Source organism: Saimiri boliviensis, chromosome 16, assembly GCF_048565385.1.
Source record: "Saimiri boliviensis isolate mSaiBol1 chromosome 16, mSaiBol1.pri, whole genome shotgun sequence".
Classification (NCBI taxonomy): Eukaryota; Metazoa; Chordata; class Mammalia; order Primates; family Cebidae; genus Saimiri; species Saimiri boliviensis.
In genome coordinates this window covers 12508585-12535162 of record NC_133464.1, presented here as the reverse complement: position 1 = coordinate 12535162, position 26578 = coordinate 12508585, and the positions used below count along the sequence as shown (strand labels likewise).

The following is a 26578-nucleotide window of genomic DNA, read 5'->3' as shown; positions in this document are numbered from 1 at the left end:
AAGAAGGGGTGAATATGTACGTGTTTGCCCATTCATCTGTCTATGAACCCTAAGTCATATTCTTCTAATTCTTGTAGCCTTATACATTTTGTTGTTAGTTCTCATCAATTTCTGGTGCTGTTCCTCACTGCTTTTTAATAATATCCACAATTTTCCTTAATGAAGTCGTTTTGAGGATTATATTAGATATATGTGACGTCTACATGTGTGTGCACCTCTTTCTCTGTGTACATCCATCCATCTATTTCTCTGCAAGGTTCTTGTTGTAAAGTCTCACACTTTAGTCTCACACTTCCGTCACACTTGTGCTGGGACTCTGGGAAACATGAATGTCCTCATGATGAGCTTTTTAGATTTTGGAGTACCATTTTGGTTCCATCTTAATTTGTTTTACTTTCTCTTTAGTGATTTTAAATTTTGTTTAAATTTATTTCATCTGGATATAATTCTTGATGAACACATTATATTCTGTTAGAACAAGGCCAAATATAATGAACGTTTCTTTTTATTTATTGTTGAATTGGTAGGAACTATGACAATAATAATCTTTGTCTAGTGAATAACACAGGAAAACGTTCTTCCTCACTCTCCAAGATAGTATTGACTTTCCTTTCATTTGCTGCACCTTTGGATAATCCCACTGGCTTTACTTCTTTTTACTCAACTTGAAAGGACTGGTTTATTATCCCAAGAGACAGGAAATATGACATTTATCTAGACTGTTAACAGAATTCACTTTTTGGTGGTCATATTAACATGCATACTTTATTGCCAACTTTGTAGATTTCTCACAGAAATTTATCAAGTACATTTCTGTTGGACTGAGGTGGAATTTTTATCTTTTTCCTGTTGCCTTTTTCTTTGGGATTCTGAAAAGTAAAATAACAACACAAAAAAGAACAGAAAAACCACAGAAGCAATGCTGCAGACCTCCATCTAAATTAGCTACTAAGATTCTTTCCGTATCTGGTTCCACCTGCTCTGCTTTTCCTTTTGTATTGCACAATATAAGACTATAGCATGTAGCCCATTAGCTTCCATTTGCTTAGGGGTCCTTCTCTGCTCCCCTACCCCCATGTGCACACACATGTGCTCAGCCAGGTGCATGCTCACACATGTACATGCATTATGCTTTTTCCCATCATGCTTCCTGGAAATTAAGAGTTCAACACTGATTCCTAGAAAAAATGTTAGAGACAGTTCTTTGCAGAGGTAGGCATCTTAGTCTTCTGTCACATTAAGATTCTGGGTCTTACATACATCCAAGAGGTGTGTATATCCAAGAGAAAGAATGAATATACATATCATTGGCTAAATGGTCTCCGTTTAGTTCCATGCATGTAATAGTAATAAGTTATATTCCAGCAATAACTTGTCAGTTTGTCTTATTTTTCTGTAACATGACTTTTTAACCTTTTTCATTTTTCTGGACAGTTGCAAAAGACTGATTAAAAAGTATCTTCTAAATTGGAATTGGGGACTATTTTTAAAGTTTTAAACTTTCTATACAATACAGAAAACTGAGTGCCCACCCTTCTGTTAATTCTCGAGTCATTTACCCTTGAATGTTGGGCTACCTGAGTGCTGCTAGTAATTCAGCATGCCATGCTAAGACATTGGCTTTCCATGCCTTTAAGAACAACAACTGCTACTACTCATTAAGTTCCTGTTTACATGATAGGTGCAGTGCTAAATACTTTGCGTCTATTACTTCCTTTAACCTGCCTACCAATCCTCTAAGTTACATATTATTTTCTTGTTTTATTGATGGGAAATTATGGGTAGCTATGAGAGACTGACAATAGAGTCTCACTACAGATTGTATTTTTTGTAGATAAGATTACATAAACCATGTGTCTGTTTTGTTGTTGAAAATTCCAACAACATTCTTTATGCAGCGGAGATATAAGGCATACAGACATAAACAAATGTACTAACTGCCCTTTTTTTTGTAGGCAAGATTCCACAAAATATTTAATAACACAGTCATGTTTTCATCACTGAAAACATGCTTGTGGAAGCTCATTGTGACTGAATGAGACAATACTTTTCATTAATGACTTTCATTTCATTTTAAAGTTAGAACAATGCAACAGACTGATTAAAATAATATTAATGTAAGATGGCAATTAAATAGTTGGGAAATTGCAAATAAGATGATTGGTGGAAAACTACCAAAATAAGATGAGGTGCAAAAACAAGTTCTCCCCGAAAGAGTACACTTCTAGGTTTCAGGGCAGAAAACGGATGCTTTATTTAAGGAAAGTCATAATTCTGATCACTGTGGTTCAGTGGACCAATGATGTTAATATCCAACAGCAGGAAAAGATGACCATCTTTATATGATTCATCCTCTGAAAGGAAGTACGCAGGATATTATTTTATCATTTTATCATTATGCCACTGATGAGTCACCACAAAAATAAATTCAAACAGGAGCAAGGAAAAAAACTCTAATGTTATAGTAGAAAGGAAATAAAATTAATTTTTCAGTTTTTTTGGGGGGTGGGTGGAAGACAATTATAATAAACTGTATGTCACGGTATCACTTTAAATTAAGCTAAATTGTTAGTTTCTACTGCAGAGTCATGCTCAGGCATGGATAACAATTTGGCCTAAAGCTTCAGATGAGACTCAGTTTTCTGAGACTGTGAAACATTTGACAATAATAGCCTCACAGAAAAAAATAAAAAAAACCCTCCAAAGATACCTGAAATTTATCAACTGATCACAAATTTTCGTCTTTCATCAATACAATTGAATTTTGTTCAATGAAAATACCTCCTCAGAGAAATAACATTTCTTCCAGTATAACCTTCCTCAAAATAGCTCTTCTGCTATTTTTTTTTCTCCAGGAAAAATAAAATAAGAAAAAAAGAGTAAAATATCTTCAAAGGCCCCCTTGTGTCACAATTCCAACCACTGTAGACCCTCCATGTCTGGTTTCCCTTTGGCACTGCCATCCTTTGGTCACATGTCCCTCCATGCCTATGATTCTCCATGTCTCTGATTTACTCATTTGGTTTTCCTTATATGGAATGCCTTCGTCTAATGCCATGACCCAAATCCCTGTCTGTTAAAATTATATTCACCCTTGAAGACAAATCTTCATAAAGTTCTGCAGACCTCCTTACCTGGAAGCAATATTTTCTTATTAAGTGAGCTGATATTTGGAAGTACTAGGCACAGAGTAAGTTCTCAGAATTTTAAAATACTCTCCCAAACGTCTTTGCTATTACTTTAGAACTGAGTGCATCCATTGTAGCATATGCCACCTTTTGACCTACTTGAGATCTTTCTTATGTGTTCTACTATAATTTGTTTCAGTCCTTCCTTGGGTTCTTGACAATGCTGTAGTTAAAGAGGGCAGTGAGTACTTTTGTTCATGTCTGTATGCTTTCTAGCTCCATTGCATAAAGAATGCTGACAGAATGATGAACAAAAAACCAAGCACGTGTTTTATTTATCTTCATCATAAATGGGTATATCAGGTATTTTGTGAAAGATAATTTTCATTGTTGTGGCAGACTAGGGTAGGGTAAAGCTGAGGATATGACATTCAAAGAGGACACAATATCCTCAATGCAAACAAAGGCAAAGGACTGTGAGGCTGTGGATGGTAAAGACCAACATTGGGATGGTCTGCCCTAGGTGGTGCTTATTTTAAAAAAGTTTATCCATTTGAAAGAGAGTTCATGGGCTTTTTTTTCTTCTCAAAAATGTATTAGTGAACCTCAGTTTCTCATCCTGTATGAAAACAATGATTCAAAAACTTCAGGAAATTCTGGATAAAATGCAAAAAAAAAAAAAAAAAAAACATTTTAAAGGTTAAATAGTCCAAAAAAATAATTTAAAACTCCAAGGTTCAAAAGCTAAGAAGTAGCTTGAATCAAGAAAAGTTAGTTTTTCTAGGGAATTTCTGATTTCCGCTAGACTTTGTTTTTTAATGTTGTGTCAGACATAAGGTGTAATGTTATGGACCCTTGAAAGGTGGAGACTGCTAACTGAGATACTTGAGCAAAGCTGTATAGTTATTGGTCTTAGCCCTCAGAGAGGAGGTTGATCCAGTAAAAAAATTCAATGGCAAAGGGGATGACAAGAGAGCCTGTGCTTCTTGACCTGGGTACTCATGTATGGAACCACGTTATGACACAGCTGGCACTGCAGAATCATGGGTAATAAACAGATTGGTCAATAAATGGTACTGTGGCAATTGTCTATCCAAATGAAAATAAAATTGTTCAATTCTCACAGCAGCCACAAAAATCAATGCAGGCTAAATGAAGAGCTAAATGTTTCAAGCAAAATAAAGCTTGACTGGATCAAGTGTTTCTGAGTTGTATAGAGAATACTCTCATATACTGCTGATAGCTTAAGATAAACTGGTAAAACTACTTTGAAATGCAAGTTTATCAATACCTATGAGAATTGAGGATATGTTTATTCTAAGACCCAGCAATTCTATTCCCAGCTATATACCCTGAAAAGAATTATTTCACATGTACACAAATCAATGTGCAAAAATGTTCACAGCAGCACTGTTTGGATTTACAAAATTTAGAAACAAACATCCAACACCCGGTTGCATTAGTTTTCTATTGATGTGTAAAAAATTACCACAAACATAGCAGCTTAAAACAACACTCGTTTGTTATTTCACAGTTTTTGGAGGTCAGAATGCGGCCATGGTATAATACAACTGTGCTCTCAGCTCAGAGTCTCAAAAGGTGAAAATCATGCTGCTGGCTGGGCTTTGGCCTCATCTAGAGCTTGGGGTCTTTTTCCAGCCTCATTTGGGTTATTATCAGAGAATTGTTCCTTAGGGTTGTAGGGCTGAGAGTTCTGCTTTCTTAATGGCTGTTGGCCAGGGTCTTGGCCACATAGTACTTCACAACATGGTGGCTTACTTCTCTAAAGCCAACAGAAGACCCTTTCTTGCTTTGAATCTCTCCCTTTAAGTAAAGTTTAGTACCTCTGATTAGGTCAGGCCTACCCAGGACAACCTCCATTTATGATTGACTCAACATTAAATGATTAGCAACCTATTCACAGGAGTGAAAGTCCATCATATTAAAAAATCCTAGCAGTAACCAAGGATAGGGGATGATGCAGTATGGATATCAGGGAGCAGAGATCATGGGGGACACCTTGGAATTTCCCTACTACACAGGAGAATGAAAAAAATGTGTTTTATTGATATATAGAATGCATTTTATGTGTAATATATAGGTTCTTTTTTAATACAGTAATGACAATAAAATACAGCTCCATGTACTCATTTAGGTAAATCTCATAAACATAATATTGAGCAATCAAGGTAATTAGCAGGAGAAATACAGAATGAGATCATATAAGACAAGTTTAAATTCTGCAAAAAATGTGATTTTCAGTTGATGTCTATATATGTATTAAAAGTATAAAAAATGCATTAATATCACACACATAAAATTCAGAAAAGTGATTCTCTATGTGAGAGTGAGAGGATAGTGATCAGGGAGGGACACCCGAGGGCTTCAGGTCTATTGCTAATCTAGTGCTTGCTAAGTTGAGTATGGCCACAGAAGAGTGTGTTTTATTATTCTTCCTATCTTTTTGCAAGTCAAGTATTTCATGACAAAATTAAAAATACGTGAAAGGCAAAATAAAAACTGATAAAGATTTCAGCAATATTAATTGAACTAATAGTTTTAAATATTAAAATAAACATGGATTCTATTAAAAATGTCATACACTCTAATGACATCTGACAAATAATTTAAAAAATTAAGGAGCAAGTTGTTTCTTCAAATTTCTTGGTAATTCCTTCAATGCAACTGAATGCATCATTAGTCATTTTGGTGGTGATTGGAAAGGGAAGTTAATCTGTAATTGAATGTTTTATAACATTTGTTGCTTCTGTTGTGCAGTAACTCTTGGACATATTTTATAAGAGAAAATTCAATAGAGCAAGTCATTAACATTTAGAGAATGCAAATTAAGAAAACCTGTGTCAAATAAATAATACTAAAATTTAAGTGCTTTTTTGTTATAGAGGGTAATATATTACTTAGAAATAAAAACTATCCCCATTTGTACAACTGCAAAACATATGAGGTCCATTTATTATTATTTTAGTAGGAAATTAGAAGGAATACAGATACAGAGCTGGTTAAGGGTGGACAGTGAATGTTTACTGCACTTATTTCAGTAATTTAGAGGCAGTTGCTTTCTATAATAAATGGAGGGAAAAATGGAGTAAAACTTTTCTGAAGCTGCTTATAAGCTTTTGTTAGGTGATTATGGAAAATCATGCAATTTGCTTTTGTTACAGAAAGACGGTGGTTGTTCTTACTTATGCCAGTCTGTCTTAGGACCTGTACAGGCTGTTCCAGCATGAATAGTTCATCTAAATTGTACTCATACTACAATATATTAACCCCAACAAAACAGGAACTGTTGCATATTGCCTTACAGGAGAATTTGATCTTACTTGTTATTTCTATTTAGCAGTGTAGATGCTTGGTCCAAACTAGAACAGAAAGTTATTGGCTTGAGATGACCAGGTTGTTTTATTCAATTCTATCAATATAACATTTTTTTTCCATTGAAAAGAATTTGAGCATCCCCTCTCCATCTCTTGGGCTTGTATATGGATGCAGTCCTAGCTGTCTTCCTTTCTGACTCTACTTACTGATGCTGACAGATCCCACTGCACAGTGTTAAGTGATCTGGGAGGTGTAAGGAATGCACATGCTCTCAACCTGAGGACACCTGTAGACTAGTGAAGACAGTAAGACCTCAGTGTAACATCAATGGTATGTGATAGAAACTGACCAGTACCATAAAAACAGGGAGAGCAAGAAACCCCAACTGACCTACTCTGTCTGACTCTATGCTAGCTGCTTTTCAGGTACCTGTCTGGGCATCTTGGGAAGGATCTGGGGTCCAGATATTTCTAGTGAAAGGAATTAAGAACCAGCTTTCTTTCTTCTACATGTCTATTTACAAACCCTGTCTGCATGGGGAATATAGGAGCTTTGGAGACAGAGCTGAGAGAAATCTTGTTTAGGTTTTTGTTCTGACCCAAATGGTTGTTTTCACAACATCCATTTCTTCCCATGTGATTAATCGAAGCCAGTTATTTTATTTCTAGGAGTGACCCCATTACCCAATCCTGCCAATGACAGATGACAGCAAGTTTTCTGGGAGGAAAGGGATCACAGTGGGAAAGGTTTTCCTGGTCCTAGGAGGAGGCCTGGGAACAAAGGACCCACATATTCCTCTAGAAGTCATCAGGAAGCCTGGAAATGTCACATCCATTTTGCTAACATAGGAAGACAACCCATGGAGAAGGTCACTGTATGAGTTTGCTAGGGCTGCTGGAACAAAGTCCCACAAACCTGGTAGCTTAAAACGACAGAAATGTATTGTCTCACAGTTATGGAGGCCAAAGGTCTAAAATTAAGGTGTTGGCAGTGCTGTGCTCTCTGACAGCTCTAGGGAAACAATCTTCCCTTGCATCTTCTGGCTTCTGGTGTTTACCAGTATTCTTTGACATTCCTTGGTTTGTAGCTGTCATTCCAGTCCCATGGCCATATCCCTGTGCAATACAGTTTAGATCCGACCCAAGTCTCATGTTCAATTGTAATCCCAAGAGTTGGAGGTGGGGGCCTCGTGGTGATTAGATTATGGGGGTGTTTCTCAGGAATGGTTGAACACCGTCTTCTTACTGATGTTCTCATGATAGTGAGTCACTGTGAAATCAGGTTGTTTAAAAGTGTGTAGCACCTCCTTCCCTTTTCTTCCTGCTCTAGCCATATAAGACTTGCCTGCTTCCCTTCTGCCATGATTTTAAGTTTCCTGTGGCCTCCCAAGAAGCCAAGCAGATGCTGCCATGCTTCCTGTACAACCTGCAGAACCGTGAGCAATTATACCTCTCTTCTTCGTAATTGCCCAGTCTCAGGTAATTCTTTATAGCAGTGTGAGAACAGGCTAAGACCCTGTGTGTCTTTACATCATCTTTCTCCTGTGTATGTTTGTCTGTGTCCTTTCCCTTTTCATAAAAGCATCAGTCATACTGGAATACTGAATTAGGGTCCACCCTAATGACTTCATTTTAACTTGATCACTTCTATTTCAAATAAGGTTATATTTTAAGGTTCTGGGAGTTGGGATTTCAACACACATTTCTGAGGGAACAGTGAAAATTCAAACAATAAAGAGAATTTCAGTGAAAGATCCAGTCATGTCTTCCTGAAAGCTACCTAATCTCCTGAATTTTGTGAAATAAATCTCCTTATTCTTAAAGTCAGCTGGAATCAAATTTTCTATTACTTGTAGCCAAAGTGTTTGCAACAGAATTATGCAGACATTTCTGATGGGATATGGTAAGGGGAATGATGGGGGATAGTGAGGATCCTGGAGGAAGGAACAATACTGGGAAAAGGAATCAGGCTTGCTGAGCCTCATTGAGCATGTAAAATGACAGATGTTTGTGCTGGTTCAGCATTGTTACTTATTCTCCATTCAAACACCTGTTCACAAGCTGTCCTTTGGACATCCTTTCACTTGTCTCATGTGTGGGCTCTTCTTAGACAAACGCTGTTTCTGCCATGGGACAGAGACTAGCAGGTGCTGGTTTGGGATCCTGACATGATCATTTCTGACACTCACAGGTTATCCCCCAAAATGTTAACACCTCATTTACCTTTCTTGACTTCCTGAAGTCCTCCGGGAAGTTTGTGATGAACTATTCCAGAGGCCTTTCCTTTCAGGTACAGATTGACAAAATATTTATATTCTTGGCACTCAATAAGTATTTCCTAATTAAACACTTTCTAGTGTGTTTGCTTGGCTACAAGTGACCTAATGGATAATAGTTGGTAGGAACAGTAGACAACTTCAAATCCAGCTGTCCAGCTCTGTAGCTTTATGTGGGTTATGCAAGCTCTCCAAGCCTCAGTTTTAATTATCTGTAAGTAGGGCTTTTCATGCCTGTTTGATAGACATGATTACCAATTTAAAAATGAATGAAGCTCAGACAAATTAAGTGTCACCCAAGACTATACACCTGGTAAACAGTGCTGAAACAGATTCAGAGGGAATGCCTTCCCCAAGCCTCCCAAGTGCTTCCGCACTTTATTTTCCCACAGCATTCCACAGCCCTATAAATGTTGCTGGTAGGCAGCCTCCAAGATGGCCCAGACCCAAGTCAAGCTAACATAGACAACTGCTGATTTTTAGAGTCTCGACCTCACTTTGCTACACATCATGTGATTTTTCTTGCAGAAAATTTGTTCTGGTCATGTTCTGTGTTTTGGCTAATACCGTAATTAATCAACCTACCTTAAGTTCTCAGTAACTGGATAATGTCTAGAGAAGGGAGGGAAAAGAGACCCAGGGATGACTGTCTGAAGACAAATCTAGCCTTGAAGAGAATGTGTTTTTGATTACCTTTCCTGAATGATTTTCTATCAGGCAAGTATACCAACTGGTGGTGCTTTATTTGATTAGGCATGATAATGACCCCTTTTTGTAATTATAATTTTGTTAGCATTTCCTTGTAAAATTTTATTATTTTTCATGGATTTAACCTCTAATTACATTTATGTACATGGAAAAATCTACTCTTTGTAGTCACTTAACATGTTCAGGCTGTCACTGTTGTCAGCTGCTGAATAACTGATTAGGGGGCCTGGGAGCTGCCAAGATGCTTTCATTAAGATGGTCAAAGTAATCAGGCAAAATGGTGCAATTGAGTAATTGGAGATATGAAAATCTAATGCTACTTGATTACTATTATGGCTGGAAAATAGAGCAAGTACAGAGGGGCTAAGTCAGGAATGAATCTAAAAAGTAGCCTCGTCATTTATATAAATAATATTACCAATTTCAAATAAATTACATAGAGTATAATCTAGCCCTTTAAAAAATGCCTTCTAAGCTCAGTTGTGTTGTCTTTGTATATTATTTAATAAACAATGCAGAAGAAAAAAACACATTCCTGCTCATATCTTGAATGTGAAAAATAAAAGTGTAAAGAATGATTTGCCCAGTATCTATAGCTAAAAAGCAATGGGGCATTGATGTAAAATCAGACTTGTAGTGACAGAAGTGCAGACCCTTAAATGAATTTTTTTTTAAATAGAGGCCTACAGCCTTTATTCACAACTTCAAAACTTAAAAATTTCTGAAAATACTTAAAGGTCCTTTTTTTTTCTTGTAGTACATTTAGTAGCAAAATCTAATCTGACCCAAGACTTATTCATTGCCTTTTCCTTTTTTGTTCTGAAGATGGGTGTTTTGCTACTGAAATATCAATATGTTGATTGCAGGGTACTGATTCACATGACTCTGGAGGTGGGTAGTGTAACCCTTCTAGTATCTGAAAAATTCCAGACTCTGAAACTATCTTGCTTTAAAAGGTTTTGGGTAAGAAATATAAAATTGGTGTGGTAAAATGAGAGGAAATGTTGAAGATGAAGACAAGACATGAAATTGAGATTATGTAAGTACAGAACAGAACTGGGGTTATATTTTTCTTTAAGGATTTCCCAGGCCTAAAACAATGGATGACTTGGGGTGGGCTTTCAATCACCTGTGCTGTATTAAACTGATGAAACATAATAACTGACAGAGCAGGAGATCGCCATCTTGGACAAACAACAGCATTTTAAGTTTCCCTTGATTAATAAACTGCTTAAATCCATCCTTGAAACATCAGCCTAATGGCTAATGTCAGCAAAACCAGAAACATTCCAACCCTAAGATCAACCCTGCTCTGACCAGAAACATGCCAACCCCGAGACAGCCTCCCCTCCAACCAGAGATATTTCAACCCCACAATAAACTTTCCCTCACAGAGAAACATTCTAAACATGAGATAAGCTCCCTCCTTCCAAAACCCTTAAATGCCTTTAGTCTGTAAGAGAGAACAGTCCTGACCAAAATTGGCCAGAGGCCTCTCTCAGGTTTACTCTCCAAAATAAACCTGTCGTTGACTCCTGAGCTGCCTTTTGTGTTTCTTTCCTCTTTCTTAGACTCTTATATTTTGTGCCAAAACCTGGGACAGGTGTTGGGGACAGAGGATCTCTTGTAACCCAGGAAGCAGTGGGCAGTAGCAGCTCATCCCAACCTAACTCCTGGATCCAGAGGGTCTCTGGTCACCTGCCCTGTCTTTTCTCTCGCTTCACTTTTTGAGAGAGATGTATGAGAAGGACAACTAATCTGAAGGGGACTGTGAGACTCAGGCCAGGGCTACTCTCTGGTTGGCTTTCAAAACCCTCAGGTTTCAGGAATCCACTCTGACCACCTGCAATGGGTATTTTGCTCTCCGACCACACTGCTCCCTCTCTCTCTTCCTCACATGGCTCCAGTCTGGGAGGCCCTTTGCCAATTCATCCAACATTGGACACTAATTCAGCTGACTGGTAAGATCTCTGTTCTTGCTTTCTCATGGTACCTGGGAAACTCAGGTCTACTGTTCTGGTCCTTGGAGGACCAGTAAGACTAAGCTAGAATAAATCCTGGGGACACCCAGTTTCTTCTCAGCTTAAACATCTTCTTTAGAAAGAAGATTGTGGGTCTCTGTTTTTTGTCTGGAAACACCTAGAACAGAAGCAGACACCTTCTACCCTACACCCTATACCCTCCTATCATGAATTCCTCCCAACACTAGCCATTTCTATGTATTTGACCTCAAAGATGCTTTTTTACTATCCCTCTACATCTTTCCTCTCACACCTTTATGATTTCATTTGGACTGATGCTGACATAGGCTACTCCCAACAACTCATCTGGACTGTCTTTCCCCAGGAGTTTAGAGGCAGCCCTCACTATTTCAGTCAGTTGCTTCAATTAGACCTCTCCCACTACCTCTACAACCCAGCATTTTGCTGCAATATGTTAACAATTTATTCCTTTGCAGTCCCTTTCTAGACTATTGTATTGAACACACCAACAAGCTTTTAATTTTTTTGGTTGGATGCAGGTACTGGGTGTCCAAAATGAAGGCCCAATTAACATCTCCAAAAGTTTCATACCTAGGACTAATCATAACTCCAAATACTGAGAAATTCCACTGGCATGAAAGCAAGGTGTTCAACAAATCCCATCTCCTAAAACAAAAAAGGACTTGCTTCCCTTCCTCAGATTAGTGAGGTATTTCTGATTATGGATAAAAAATTTTGCCATTATTGCTAAACCCCTTTATGAACACACAAAAGGAAATCTTGACCAACAACTCACTTCCACCCCAGATCTTTATCATGCTTTCTGTTACCTAAAACGTGTTTTATTACAGGCTCATGCTCTAGGCTTTCCAAACCTAAGACCTTTTCATCTATATTTACACAGTTCTCATAATCAGGCTCTCGGACTATTAGCCCAACCTATGGGAGACTCCTTCCAACCAGTGGCATTTTTTTTTTAAACAACTAGACTCCATTTATAAAAGCTGGCCTCTCTGCATAAAAACTTTGGCCATAGCCTCTCTAACTATCCCTGAGGCACAAAAACTCATGTTCTACAAAACCCTTCAGGTATTTTCTTCTCACAGTGTACAAGATACGATCAGCCATAAGGCACTCACCCCCATCTCACCCTCTTGTATGTAAGCCCTACATTCAATCTTCCTTCAACCCTCTATTTCCCTTCATAGATGCTGATCACCTAATCCTGCTACCCTCTACCTTCAACATGGATTTTAGACTCTGAACAATACTCATGCTCTGATCTAACTGAAAGTTCTCTATGTTTCACCATCTTCCACTCATGTAAAGGGAGCCCCATATTGGTTTATAGATGGCAGTGCATCAAAAAACCCTCCCTTCCAAGCAGGATATGCCATCATTGAGGGATATCATTATGATCCCCAATCTCTCCCATCTAGAAGAGTCATAGAGGCTGCCCCTTTGCCTTTGGGCACATTCACCCAACAAGCAGAAGTAGTTATCCTAATAACAGCATTAACCCTAGCAAAAAACACACAAGTTAATATATATATTGATTTTAAATACACCTATAACATCATCCATTCCAATGCCCAATTTTGGAGTGAATGGGGTTATCTCACAGCTAAGAGAATCCCTATCATTAATGGAAAACTCACCCATCATCTATTAAAGGTAGCTCTACCTCTAGAAAAGGTTATAGTTATCCATTGCAAAGGACACAATCAGACAAAAACCATATTTCTTTAGGGAACCATGAGGCTACTATGAGCCAAAACATACCCCAACCAATCACTCAATTCCCCAATACTTATTTCCCTTCATCCAACCTATCCCCTATCTTTATCCAGAACACCAGCACAACAACTAATTGTGGTGGGGGCACAGTTTAACTCCAGCATACTGGTTCATGCAAAACAAGTTAGTTCTACCTGACCCTGAAAAAAAAAACAAAAATCAAAACAACAACCAGTTCTTCTATGAAACATCAACCCTCTTCCACACTAGCCATTCCCCTCTATAACATTTCTTAAGTTCCCATATACACATAACCCCAGCTATAAAGAAGAGTTAAAAGCCATTTCCCATTCATGTTCTCTTTGCCAGAAAGCTTCACCCCATTCCAACACTAGACCCTCTTCTTTCCCAATGCATCAAACCAGGGAACACCTTCCAGAACAGGACTGGCAAATTGATTTTACCCATATGCCCCCAGCAAAAAGGGTTTGATTTCTTTCAGTTTTGGTTGATACATTTTTGGGATGGGTTGAGGTTTTTCCTCAACCAACAAATGATCTTCTAGTGTCATTTCCAAATTAATAATGGAAATCATCCCCAGGTTTGGGGTGCCTCTTTATTTTCAATCTGATAATGGCCCTGGATTCATTTCTCAAATTACTCAAACACTTGCACAAACCCCTACAAGTTGCCTGGAAGCTACACATCCCCTGTCGACCTCAATCTTCAGGAAAGGTTGAAAATGAATGGCATTCCAAAGACACCCTCACCAGGTACTCCAAACACATAAGGGCTGGGTTACACTTTTGCCTTTAGCCCTTTTCTAAAAATTCAGGCGCTCTCACGTAAACCTTTAATGCTCAGCCCCTTTGAGCTCGTGCATGGGAGACCACTTGCCCCTTTTGCTCCACCTCAGGGTCAAGCCGCAGCACTACTAACCCTCTTGTTTCCCTTCTTCTTCTACATACCATCTGCCATTTCATTTGGGAATATGCTGACAAATACCTGCCACAACTCATCACAGACTCCTCCAATCCCTTCCTACAGCCAGGAGATGAGTTCTGAAAGGTTCCAGTCCTACCTGCAGTTCCCCCGTCACATCTGAATGGAAGGGACCTTGCCAGATCATCCTTACTACACCCATGGCAGCAAAACTCCAGGGACTCCCCAACTGGTTTCATCATACTTCTCTCAAGAAAACAGATTTCCCTTCACCACATACCCAAGGAACCAAATCTAAAATCCCTTCAGCCTTCTCTTGTATCTCTGCAGGACCCACTTCCCTTCATCTCATCTGAGTCCTGCAGGAAAAGGAGGAGAAATCCACCTAAGCCACTTATGTCTCTTTCTCTCCCAAACTTTCATGTTTCCTAACCAACCTTGTTACAGACCTTCAGTGGTACCCTTACAAAGGTCCCATTATACATCCTGATCAGCTTCTTACTATTCTATGGGACTATGGCTTCAAGGAACTTTCCAGGACTTTACTACTACCCAAATAACTTTTTTCTCTTTTTGCTTGTTTCTTTCAATATAATTTCCCTAAGCACATCAACCTCACCAGTAAAACCACTCCTCACTGCTCTCAAACTAGAACGTTCTATAAAACTTACACAATAGCTCTTGCTGCAAGCTAGCTCTTCCTTCGCTCCTGGAGTGCTGAATATGCTTATCGCTGTCTTCCTCAGCTTACATGGCCCTTCCGACACCCCTTCATCACCTTTTAATAGGAAACATAACCCTAACTTATAAACTCCAAAAAGGAGCTTCTGTTTTTGAAGGAGCTGATACCCTGTTTGGTGATTATCTCACTTCCAGGGCCAACTGGGCCAACAAATTATTTCAAACCTACCACAACTCCCTACAACGCCTTAAGCCTTAAGACCCTCCCTTTGAAGGGCCCGTAACTAAACACATCCCCCTTTACAACAAGCCTCACTTTGCTTTTCAGCCTCGAGGGGAAATTTCCCTGGAGGGTCCTTAACATCTAACCAGTGCAACCACGCTATCATTGTTAAACATCCCTCTGACCCTCAAAGTAACCAGGATGACTACCAAATATCACCTGAAGCAAACGGAGCATTTCTGCAACTTGCTTGTTTTATAGACTTTCCCTCAACCAATGCCTCAAGCCTAACTTGTGCGGCCCCCAGTGCCCACCTTTTCCCATGGCTCTGTATCAGTGTTGCAACATCCGATCTCATTCAAGCTGTAAAAAATAACTCTTCCTAGAATGAATCCAAGCTGGAAAATACTCTTCAGGATATTATCCAGGAAAACTTCCCCAACCTAGCAAGGCAGGCCAATATTGAAACACGGGAAATACAGAGAACACCACAAAGATATTCCTCAAGAAGAGCAACCCCAAGGCACATAATCATCAGATTCACCAGGGTTGAAATGAAAGAGAAAATGCTAAGGGCAGCCAGAGAGAAAGGTCAGGTTACCCACAAAGGGAAGCCCATTAGACTCACAGCAGATCTCTCAGCAGAAACCCTACAAGCCAGAAAGAGACTGGGGGCCAATATTCAACATCCTTAAAGAAAAGAACTTTCAACCCAGAATCTCCTATCCAGCCAAACTAAGCTTCATAAGTGAAGGAAAAATAAAATCCTTTGCGAACAAGCAAGTACTCAGAGATTTCATCACCACCAAACCTGCTCTACAAGAACTCCTGAAAGAGGCTTTACACATATAAAGGAACAACCAGTACCAGCCACTCCAAAAACACACCAAATGGTAAAAGAGCATCAACACAATCAAGAAGCTGCATCAACTAACCAACAAAACAGCCAGGTAGCATCAAAATGACAGTATCAAATTCACACATTACAATACTATCCCTAAATGTAAATGGACTAAATGCCCCAATCAAAAGACACAGACTGGCAAATTGGATAAAAAGCCAAAACCCATCAGTGTGCTGTATCCAGGAAACCCATCTTACATGCAAGGATACACAAAGGCACAAAATAAAGGGATGGAGGAAGATCTGCCAAGCAAATGGAGAGAGAGAGAAAAAAAAAATCAGGACTTGCAATTCTCATCTCTGATAAAATAGACTTTAAAGCAACAAAAATCAAAAGAGACAAAGAAGGACATTACATAATGGTAAAAGGATCACTGCAACAAGAAGAGCTAATGATCCTAAACATATACGCACCCAATACAGGAGCACCCAGATACATAAGGCAAGTTCTTAATGACTTACAAAGAGACTTAGACTCCCACACAATAATAGTGGGAGACTTTAACACCCCATTGTCAATATTAGACAGATCAACCAGACAGAAAATCAACAAGAATATCCAGGACCTGAACTCAGATCTGGAACAAGTAAACCTAATAGACATTTACAGAACTCTCCACCCCAAATCCACAGAACATACATTCTTCTCAGCATCACATCACACCTACTCTAAAACTGACCACATAATTGGCAATAAATCACTCCTCAGCAAATGCAAAAGAACGGAAATCATAACAAACAGTCTCTCAGACCACAGTGCAATCGAGTTAGAACTCAGAATGCAGAAACTAACTCAGAACCACACAGCTTCATGGAAACTGAACAACTTGCTGGATAAACAATGAAACGAAGGCAGAAATAAAGATGTTCTTTGAAACCAATGAGAACGAAGACACAACATACCAGAATCTCTGGGACACATTTAAAGCAGTCTCCAGAGGAAAATATATAGCAATGAATGCCCACATGAGAAGAAAGGAGAGATCTAAAATTGACACCCTATCATCAAAATTGAAAGAGCTAGGGGAACAAGATAAAAAAGACTCAAAACCTAGCAGAAGACAGGAAATAACTAAGATCAGACCAGAACTGAAGGAAATAGAGATACAAAAAACTCTTCAAAAAATCAATAAATCCAGGAGCTGTTTTTTTGAAAAGATCAACAAAATAGACAGACCACTAGCCAGATTAATAAAAAAGAAAAGAGAAAATAACCAAATTGATGCAATAAAAAACGATAAAGGGGATATCACCACAGATTACACAGAAATCCAAACCATCATCAGAGATTATTACAAACAACTCTATGCACATAAAGTAGTAAACCTGGAAGAAATGGATAAACTCCTGGACACCTGCATCCTCCCAAGCCTAAACCCAGAGAAGCCAAAACCCTGAATAGACCAGTAACAAGGTCTGAAGTCGAGGCAGCAATAAAGAGCCTACCACCCAAAAAAAGCCCAGGTCCAGATGGGTTCACAGCCGAATTCTACCAGACATACAAAGAGGAGCTGATACCATTCCTTCTGAAACTATTCCAGACAATCCAAAAAGAGGGAATCCTTACCAAATCATTTTATGAGACCAACATCATCCTGATACCAAAACCTGGCAGAGACTCAACAAGAAAAGAAAATTTCAGGCCAATATCCATGATGAACATAGATGCAAAAATCTTCAATAAAATACTGGCAAACCGATTCCAACAGCATATCAAAAAGCTTATCCACCATGATCAAGTAGGATTCATCCCGGGGATGCAAGGCTGGTTCAACATACGCAAGTCCATAAACGTAATTCACCACATAAACAGAACCGAAGACAAAAACCACATGATTATCTCAATTGATGCAGAGAAGGCCTTTGACAAAATTCAACAGCCCTTTATGCTAAAAACCCTCAATAAACTAGGTATTGATGGAATGCATCTCAAAACAATAAAAGCTATTTACGACAAACCAACAGCCAATATCATACTGAATGGGCAAAAACTGAAAGCATTCCCTTTGAAATCTGGCACTAGACAAGGATGCCCTCTCTCACCACTCCTATTCAAAATAGTACTGGAAGTTCTAGCCAGAGCAATCAGGGAAGATAAAGAAATAAAGGGTATTCAAATTGGAAAGGAGGAAATCAAATTGTCTCTATTTGCAGATGACATGATTATATATCTAGAAGACCCCATCATCTCAGCCCAAAATCTCCTGAAACTGATAAACAACTTCAGCAAAGTCTCAGGACACAAAGTCAACGTGCAAAAATCACAAGCATTCCTATACACCAATAACAGACTTAAAGAGAGCCAAATCAAGAACGAACTGCCATTCACAATTGCTACAAAGGGAATGAAATACCTAGGAATACAACTAACAAGGAATGTAAAGGACCTCTTCAAGGAGAACTACAAGCCACTGCTCAATGAAATAAGAGAGGACACAAACAGATGGAGAAACATTCCATGTTCATGGTTAGGAAGAATCAACATCGTGAAAATGGCCATACTGTCCAAAGTAATTTACAAATTCAACGCTATTCCCATCAAGCTACCAATGACCTTCTTCACAGAACTGGAAAAAAACACCTTAAACTTCATATCAAACCGAAAGAGAGCCCGCATAGCCAAGTCAATTCTAAGCAGAAAGAATAAAGCAGGAGGCATCACACTACTGGACTTCAAACTATACTACAAGGCTACAGTAATCAAAACAGCATGGTACCGGTACCAAAACAGAGATATAGACCAATGGAAAAGAACAGAGGCCTCAGAGGAAATACAACATACCCACAACCATCCGATCTTCGACAAACCTGACAAAAACAAGCAATGGGGAAAGGATTCCCTGTTTAATAAGTGGTGTTGGGAAAACTGGCTAGCCATGTGCAGAAGGCAGAAACAGGACCCCTTCCTGACACCTTACACCAAAATTAACTCCAGATGGATTAAAGACTTAAACATCAGACCTAACACCATAAAACCCTAGAAGAAAATGTAGGCAAAACCATTCAGGACATAGGCATAGGCAAGGACTTCATGACCAAAACGCCAAAAGCAAGGGCAACAAAAGCCAAAATAAACAAATGGGACCTAATCAAACTCCACAGCTTCTGCACGGCAAGAGAAACAGTGATTAGAGTGAATCAGCAACCAACAGAATGGGAAAAAATTTTTGCAGTCTACCCATCTGACTAGGGGCTGATATCCAGAATTTACAAAGAACTAAAACAGATCTACAAGAAAAAAACAAACAAGCCCATTCAAAAATGGGTGAAGGATATGAACAGACACTTTACAAAAGAAGACATACAGGAGGCCAACAAACATATGAAAAAATGCTTATCATCACTGGTCATTAGAGAAATGCAAATCAAAACCACATTGAGATACCATCTCACACCAGTTAGAATGGCAATCATTAAAAAATCTGGAAACAACAGATGCTGGAGAGGATGAGGAGAAATAGGAATACTTTTACACTGTTGGTGGGAATGTAAATTAATTCAACCATTGTGGCAGACAGAGTGGCAATTCCTCAATGACCTTGAAATAGAAATCCCATTTGTCCCAGCAATCCCATTACTGGGTATATATCCAACGATTATAAATCATTCTACTATAAGGACACATGCACACGAATGTTCATTGCAGCACTGTTTACAATAGCAAAGACCTGGAACCAACCCAAATGCCCAATGATGATAGACTGGATAGGGAAAATGTGGTACATATACACCATGGAATATTACGCAGCCATCAAAAACGATGAGTTCACGTCCTTTGTAGGGACATGGATGAACCTGGAAACCATCATTCTCAGCAAACTGACACAAGAGCAGAAAATCAAACACTGCATGTTCTAACTCATAGGCGGGTGTTGAACAATGAGAACACATGGACACAGGGAGGGGGCACTACATGCTGGGGTCCATTGGGGGGAAATGGGAGAGGCATGGGGGGTGGGGAGGTGGGAAGAGATAGCATGGGGAGAAAGGACAGATACAGGCGAGGGGAGGGAAGGCAGAAAACCACACTGTCATGTGTGTACCTATGCAACAATCTGGCATGTTCTTCACATGTATCCCAAAACCTAAAATGCAATTAAAAAAAACAAAAAAACTCTTCCTGTATCTCTTCCATAGTGGGGTCTCCCTAGCCTGCTCCTTGTCCACCTGGAGTAATGAACCACAGGAAAGAAAAGACACCCCATCTTTAATTTGCTTCTTTTCTTTCCATATCTCGACCTGTATTTATGACAAAGGCTTGTTGTTTTTGTGTGGTACCAACACATAGCTTTATCTTCCCACCAACTGGACCAGAACCTGCATCCTAGTTTATTTTTCTCCCTCCATTGGACTAGTTTATGCTAATCAGTCTTTACCCATTCCATCCATCCAGTATGTTAGAAAAAGGAGGGCCATCCAAGTCATTCCTTTAATTGCTGCCTTATGTATAACCTCCAGGGTTGGATTAAGAGCAGGCAGATTGGCCAACTCCTTAACATACTTTAAAGCTTTTCAACAGAACTACAGGATTCATTAGAAGATATAGCTCAAAGCCTTATAAGAGTCCAAGACCAACTAGACTCCTTGGCTAGAGTAGTCCTCCAAAATAGACTGGGATCAATTCTTTTAACAGTGGAAAAAGGGGGCCTCTGCCTCTCATTGGTTGAGGAATGTTGCTTCTATCTCAGTCATTCGGGCCTAGTAAGAGAGGCTGCTGAGAAACTTAAAGGCTAAAAAGCTAAATGAATACCAAAACCACAAAATAAATTCTTGAGTTTAGAAACAAAATCCTAACATGGACCATCCCACTCCTGGGCCAATAATATGCCCAGGACTAATGTGCTTACCCTGCTGAATCAACCTTTTTCAAAGATTTTTTAACTGAGTAACAATTACCCAAAAAATCTTCAGATGGCATTACTCCTACAATCAATCTGAGACCAAATAACTCTTTGACCCTCCACCCCACCCCCAGCAGGAAGTAGCCAGGAAGAACCTGCCACCCCTCTTCCTGTTTATAACTGTAGGGGCTAGATTGACAGAGCAGGAGTGTCATCGTCTTGGACAAACACCACCTTTTTTAGTTCCCCTTGATTAAAAAAACACCTAAATCCAGCCCCCAAACATCAGCCTGATGGTTAATGTCAGCATAACCAGAAACATTCCAAACCTCAGATAAAACCCCCTCCTACCAGATACATTCCAACCCTGAGATAGCCACCCCTGCAACCAGAGACATTCCAACACTGCAATAAACTTTCCCTCACATAGAAATATTCTGAACCTGCAATAAGCTCCCCACTGCCTAAACCTTTAAATGCCCTTAGTCGTAAGAGAGAATGCTCCTGACCAAAGTTGGCCAGAAGCCCCTCTCAAGTTTATTCTCCAAAATAAATCTGTCTTTGACTATTGAGCTGCTTTTCGTGTTTCTTTCCTCTTTAACTGTTACAATAGCAATCTTCATGAACCAGACAACAATCCCCATGTTCCCATGGAAAAGATGGCCAGCTTCTCTTTTTATATACCCAGTGAAGGGGCAGACCGAGAGCAGGTAGGCCTAATGACATGACTATCATCATGTCTTTTCTCCCTCCAGCCTCCTGTCCAGGATTCCTGCTCCTGGCCAAAATCTTATGTGTGATTCTTCAGGTCTGATCACAGGCAATGGGAGACCTCTCAGGTGACCACTCCCCTCCCTACCCTAGACATGGTGCATGACCAGGGCACTGGCATTTCTGGAGGGGCCTGCACTTTATGACTCAGCCCCACCCTGCCAGGCCAGCTGGGCTCGTGGCCATAGCTGCAGTCCCAGACCAGGTGCCTCGTGCAGAAGCCTCCTGATCAGGGCCCAGCTGAGACACTTTCCTCAATGCTGGCTTTGTTCCTTTCTACTCCTATCCATTCCTTCCTTATGCTTCCCCTCCCTGGGTTCAGGGGTGGCTGGAGACTTTTGTTCAGGCCTGTTGAGCAAGGAAAAGAGACCTCCCTCCCCTACGCGTGCTGATCCACCCAACCCTTAACCAACAGCTCTGTATGCTGTAGAGCTGGAGAGCTGTGCCTACCTTTGCCTCCTGCCTGGACTATTGCAGTGAGGGAAGACAGGCTTGATTGTAGTTTTCAGCTTTGCCTGCTGTGCTGAGGATCACCCTGACACCTGGCAGCTCAACACTTGTCTAAGGCTGATCTTTGTCCTCAGGATGTGGGTACTGCCTTTCCCCACCTCGGCAGGAACCTTTGCCATCCTCCTCCTCATCTCACTCATCTCCAGCCTCACCGTCTACTTGCCCTTGCTCATCAGCATTTAAACAGTAACTGCACCTGAAAGCAATAACTCAAGCATACCCCAAGAATGACCCTTCTTGCCAGACACACCTGAAAGTGTGCTCTGAGCTAGGGAATCTGGGCGTGGCCAACATGGAGATTGGCTCCTTGTCTATGAGGAACATCTGAGCCCACCTCTCACCCCGTGGAACACTGACTATACAGGGAATTGAGGCCCCGAGCCTGGGGTGAATTAAGATTTCAGTGTGGAGGTTGACGGGAGAGTGTGCTAAGTAAAAATGCTATGTAAATTGCCTGCTTTTTGTAAGCAGTTCCAGTTCTCCTGCCCAGCCAGCCACCATTAGACTCCCTCCCATGTATATAAGCCTTCAATAAAACCCCATGCCTAGTCTACTGGCTCTGGGTCTCTTCAATCTCTTGCACCTGGTACCTTCCCGACTGGAGTTGATAGGAGTTTGGTATGACAAACATGATCACACCTTCAACTGACTTCAAAGCTCCTTGGCCTTCTATCCTCCTCTTACTCTTGATGGTTCTTGCTCTCTAAGTTCTGGAACAAAAATTTGCTCACCTCAGACATTTAGTACATGCTGTCACTGTGACAGTAATCTGTTCCCTTGCACTTCCTTTGGTTACATCTAGCTGTTGGAGCCACCTATTCCTACAAGCCTTCCTGGACTTTTCTGTGCCTGGGAATGGGTCTTGCCTCTGGGTCCCCAGAGCACCTGGTGTCTACCTTCATCAAGGCCTGTGGTGCCCTGTGCTCACCTACTGGTTCCTCCTCTCAACTGAGAATTCCTTAAGAACTGATGTCCCCATGATCGCCTAAATGACCAGACACTTTAGAGAGTCTTTAAAGGTCACTCCCAGATTCCCTAGCTTGAAACACACATTTGGTGTGTCTGGCAAGAAGGGTCATTCTCAGAGTATGCTTGAGTTATTGCTTTCAGGTGCATTTACATGCACTGTTTAAATGCTGATGAGAGAAGGCAAGTAGATGGTGAGTTTGGAGGTGAGTGATAAGGAGGATGATGGCAAAGGTTCCTGCAGAGGTGGGAGAAGGCAGTACCCACAGCCTGACAGTGGACAAATGGTTGGCAGCACATGAATGAAGAATCTGCATTATAAAGGGATGAATTCCAACACTGGTAGCTCAAATAGTAAATTTAGCACAGGATTAAAAGAAAAATCCCTAGAGTAAAGCTAAGCTATTTTTTAAAAATATAGACCCTTTTGCTGTCAAAGCTTAATTTTTAAAAAAATGTGCTGTTTTTATCCCAATATTATTCTTTTCATATGATATGGTTTGGCTATGTCCCCACCCAAATGTCATCTTGAATTATAGCTCCCATAATTCCCATGTGTTGTGGAAGGGACCAAGTGCGAGATAATTGAATCACGGGGGTGGCTTCCCCCATACTGATCTCCTGGTAGTGAATAAGTCTCATGAGAGCTGATGGTTTAATAAGAGGTTTCCCCTTTTGCTTGGTTCTCATTCTCTCCTGCATGCCACCAAGCAAGATGTGCCTTTTGCCTTCCACCATGATTGTGAGACCTCCCCAGCCATGTGGAACATTGCATCAATTAAACCTCTTTTCTTTACTAAAATTACCCAATTTCTTCATGCATGTCTTTATTGGCAGTGTGAGAATGGACTAATACACTGTATAATCGGCCTTACTATTTTAACTTAGGGTAAAAAATATACATTCTCTGTCTTGGTCATTGTATTTTTTTATTTTTCTAAGTTTACATGGAGTTAAATTTCAAGGTCCTTCTGGTTAGGAGCTGTTATCTCCTACATAAGTTTTGTTTATGGATCAATTGATTTCTAACTTCCTTTTTAGCCTAAGTGAATTTAATGAGAAAGCTGAAAGACATTTCAAATCTAAAGAGCCAATGAATTTTACTTTATTGAAAATCAAAAGCTTCCTTCTAGATTCTGCCCAACATAAAAATATGTAAACTATAAAACATTAAAATGTTAACTCTCTTGAACACAAAAATGCAAACTTTATTTTAAAATTATGTATTTTAATTTATAGGTGCTAAGAATCCTAGCTTTCAGGTTTCAGCATCTAACTCTATTTGATTATTTCCAGAATTTTAGAATTGATATATAATCTGACAATGCTGAAAATGGGCTCAAACATCTGCACCCTGCTGAAGAGACAATTTTAAATATTAAAATCTAATTATCCCAAGTTATCAAAAATAGGACAATACTTCTGAGCCACTGCTAAAGTGAAATTACTTTGATGTTAATCATTATTACTAAAATAAGAATAATGAATTTAACTTACTGCATTTTTAAAATTCTTACCCTTGGAAACGTCGTAAATCTGTCCAGTTCTTCGACAAAGCAGAACATCTGCAAACTAATTGCTGACATAACAATCAAGAGGCTGGCAGTAAATACTACCAAACTCCCAAGCTTTTTTCCAGGTCCAAATATCTTGTACACAAAGTCTTCTAATGCAGGTGAAATCTTAATCAGCCGAACTACTCGGAGAACCTATCATGGGAGAGAGAAACTTTAATTTACACAATAATCATTTATTGACACAATCTTAAATATGTTCATACTAAAATATCATTTTTATAGTGCTTTATAAAAATCATACCTCTCCATTTGGACATCTAGTGACTAAAAATAAGGTAGTAACCAAGTTATTGGTCTAGCACAGTGCCTGCCGTGTAACAAGAAATAAATCTCAAATGAATGGATGAACTGTTTTAACTGTTTTAACATATTATATGGCTACACAAAATGATATTAACTAGTACACATTGTTGAAATAAAATTAATATTTCTCTAATGTTCAAATATGCAAGGAAACCTTTAATTCAATACAAGTTGAGCATCCTTAATCTGAAAATTCAAAACACAAAATGCTCCAAAATTTGAAACTTTTTGAGTGCTGATATGAGGCCACAAGTGAAAAATTCTACACCCGACACCTTTGTTTTATGATGTTTCAGTGTATACAAAATTTGTTTCATGCATAAAAACCTATTAAGAATATTGTATACAACTACCTCCAGGGAATGTATTTGAGGTGTTTGTAAAACATAAACAAGTTTTTTATTTAGATGTGGGTCTCATTCCCAGGATATCTCTTATGCATATATATACAAATATTCCAAAATCTGACAAACATTGAAAGCCAAAACACTTCTGGTCCCAAGCATTTGGCATATAGATACTCAACCTGTATTGGTTATATTCATTGCCTCATAAAATATATTCCTAGGTATTATTAGAAAATCATAAGGAAATGGAAAAAGAAGCAAATTTTGTCAAGAATCTTTACTTCTTACTGAGATTACCACCCCAATATCCATTTTCTCCTTCTTCCTTTAAAAACAGGGCCGGGCGCGGTGGCTCAAGCCTGTAATCCCAGCACTTTGGGAGGCCGAGGCGGGTGGATCGCAAGGTCGAGAGATCGAGACCAACCTGGTCAACATGGTGAAACCCCGTCTCTACTAAAAATACAAAAAATTAGCTGGGCATGGTGGCGCGTGCCTGTAATCCCAGCTACTCAGGAGGCTGAGGCAGGAGAATTGCCTGAACCCAGGAGGTGAAGGTTGCGGTGAGCCGAGATCGCGCCATTGCACTCCAGCCTGGGTAACAAGAGTGAAACTCTGTCTTAAAAACAACAACAACAACAACAACAACAACAACAACAAAAAAACAGAACTTTCCAGATTTTAACCTTGCATGTGGCTGCCTGCGTTACAGCTGACACATTACAGTCTCCCTTGTAGCTGGGTATCTCAAGTGGACTGAGTTCAGACCTACGGAATGTGAGATGATATGATTCACCTAAGTTTCGATGCATTAAGTTAAACTTTCCCTGGATCCTTTTTTAAATACCATCCTCTTGCCTGGAAACGGGAACAAATAGAGTAGTCCCTTTGGACCAGAAATAGAAGGACTGCGTAGAATATAACAGGTGTTGTCCAACCCAACAGGTTGGGTGATCATGAGGGGCACAGCCATGTGCTTTTCTTGCATACCCACCAACTGCTGCTGAGAAACAAACTTCTGTCTTATGTAAGCTTTGTATTTTTGGATTCTTTGTTATATGCACTTAACTATTCTACACATATATGTGTGTGTATACATTTACATATATTTTAGTTATGCATCACATAATGACTTTTGAGTCAAGTATGGGCCACATATAGGATGGTGGTCCTCTGAGACTGGACCTTTTCTACATTTGCCTATGTTTAGATACACAAATACCATTGCATGACAATTACCTACAGTATTCAATGAAGTCATACACTGTACAGGTCTGTAGCCTAGGAGCAATAGGCCATACCATATAGCCTAGGTATATAGTAGGGTATACATCTAGGTTTGTGTAAGTAA

The 26578-nt window shown here is 39.6% G+C and overlaps 1 protein-coding gene across 5 annotated transcripts in view; it reads right to left on the bottom strand.

Moving 5' to 3' along the window:
* Window positions 1–26578, bottom strand: part of NALCN (sodium leak channel, non-selective) — a 374466-nt gene that overhangs the window by 168768 nt on the left and 179120 nt on the right. For all 5 annotated transcript variants that reach the window (XM_039473391.2, XM_039473390.2, XM_074387470.1 and 2 more), the window contains one exon: window positions 24521–24712. In XM_039473391.2, coding sequence (XP_039329325.1) covers window positions 24521–24712 — 192 coding nt within the window. The remainder of the gene's footprint in view (window positions 1–24520; window positions 24713–26578) is intronic.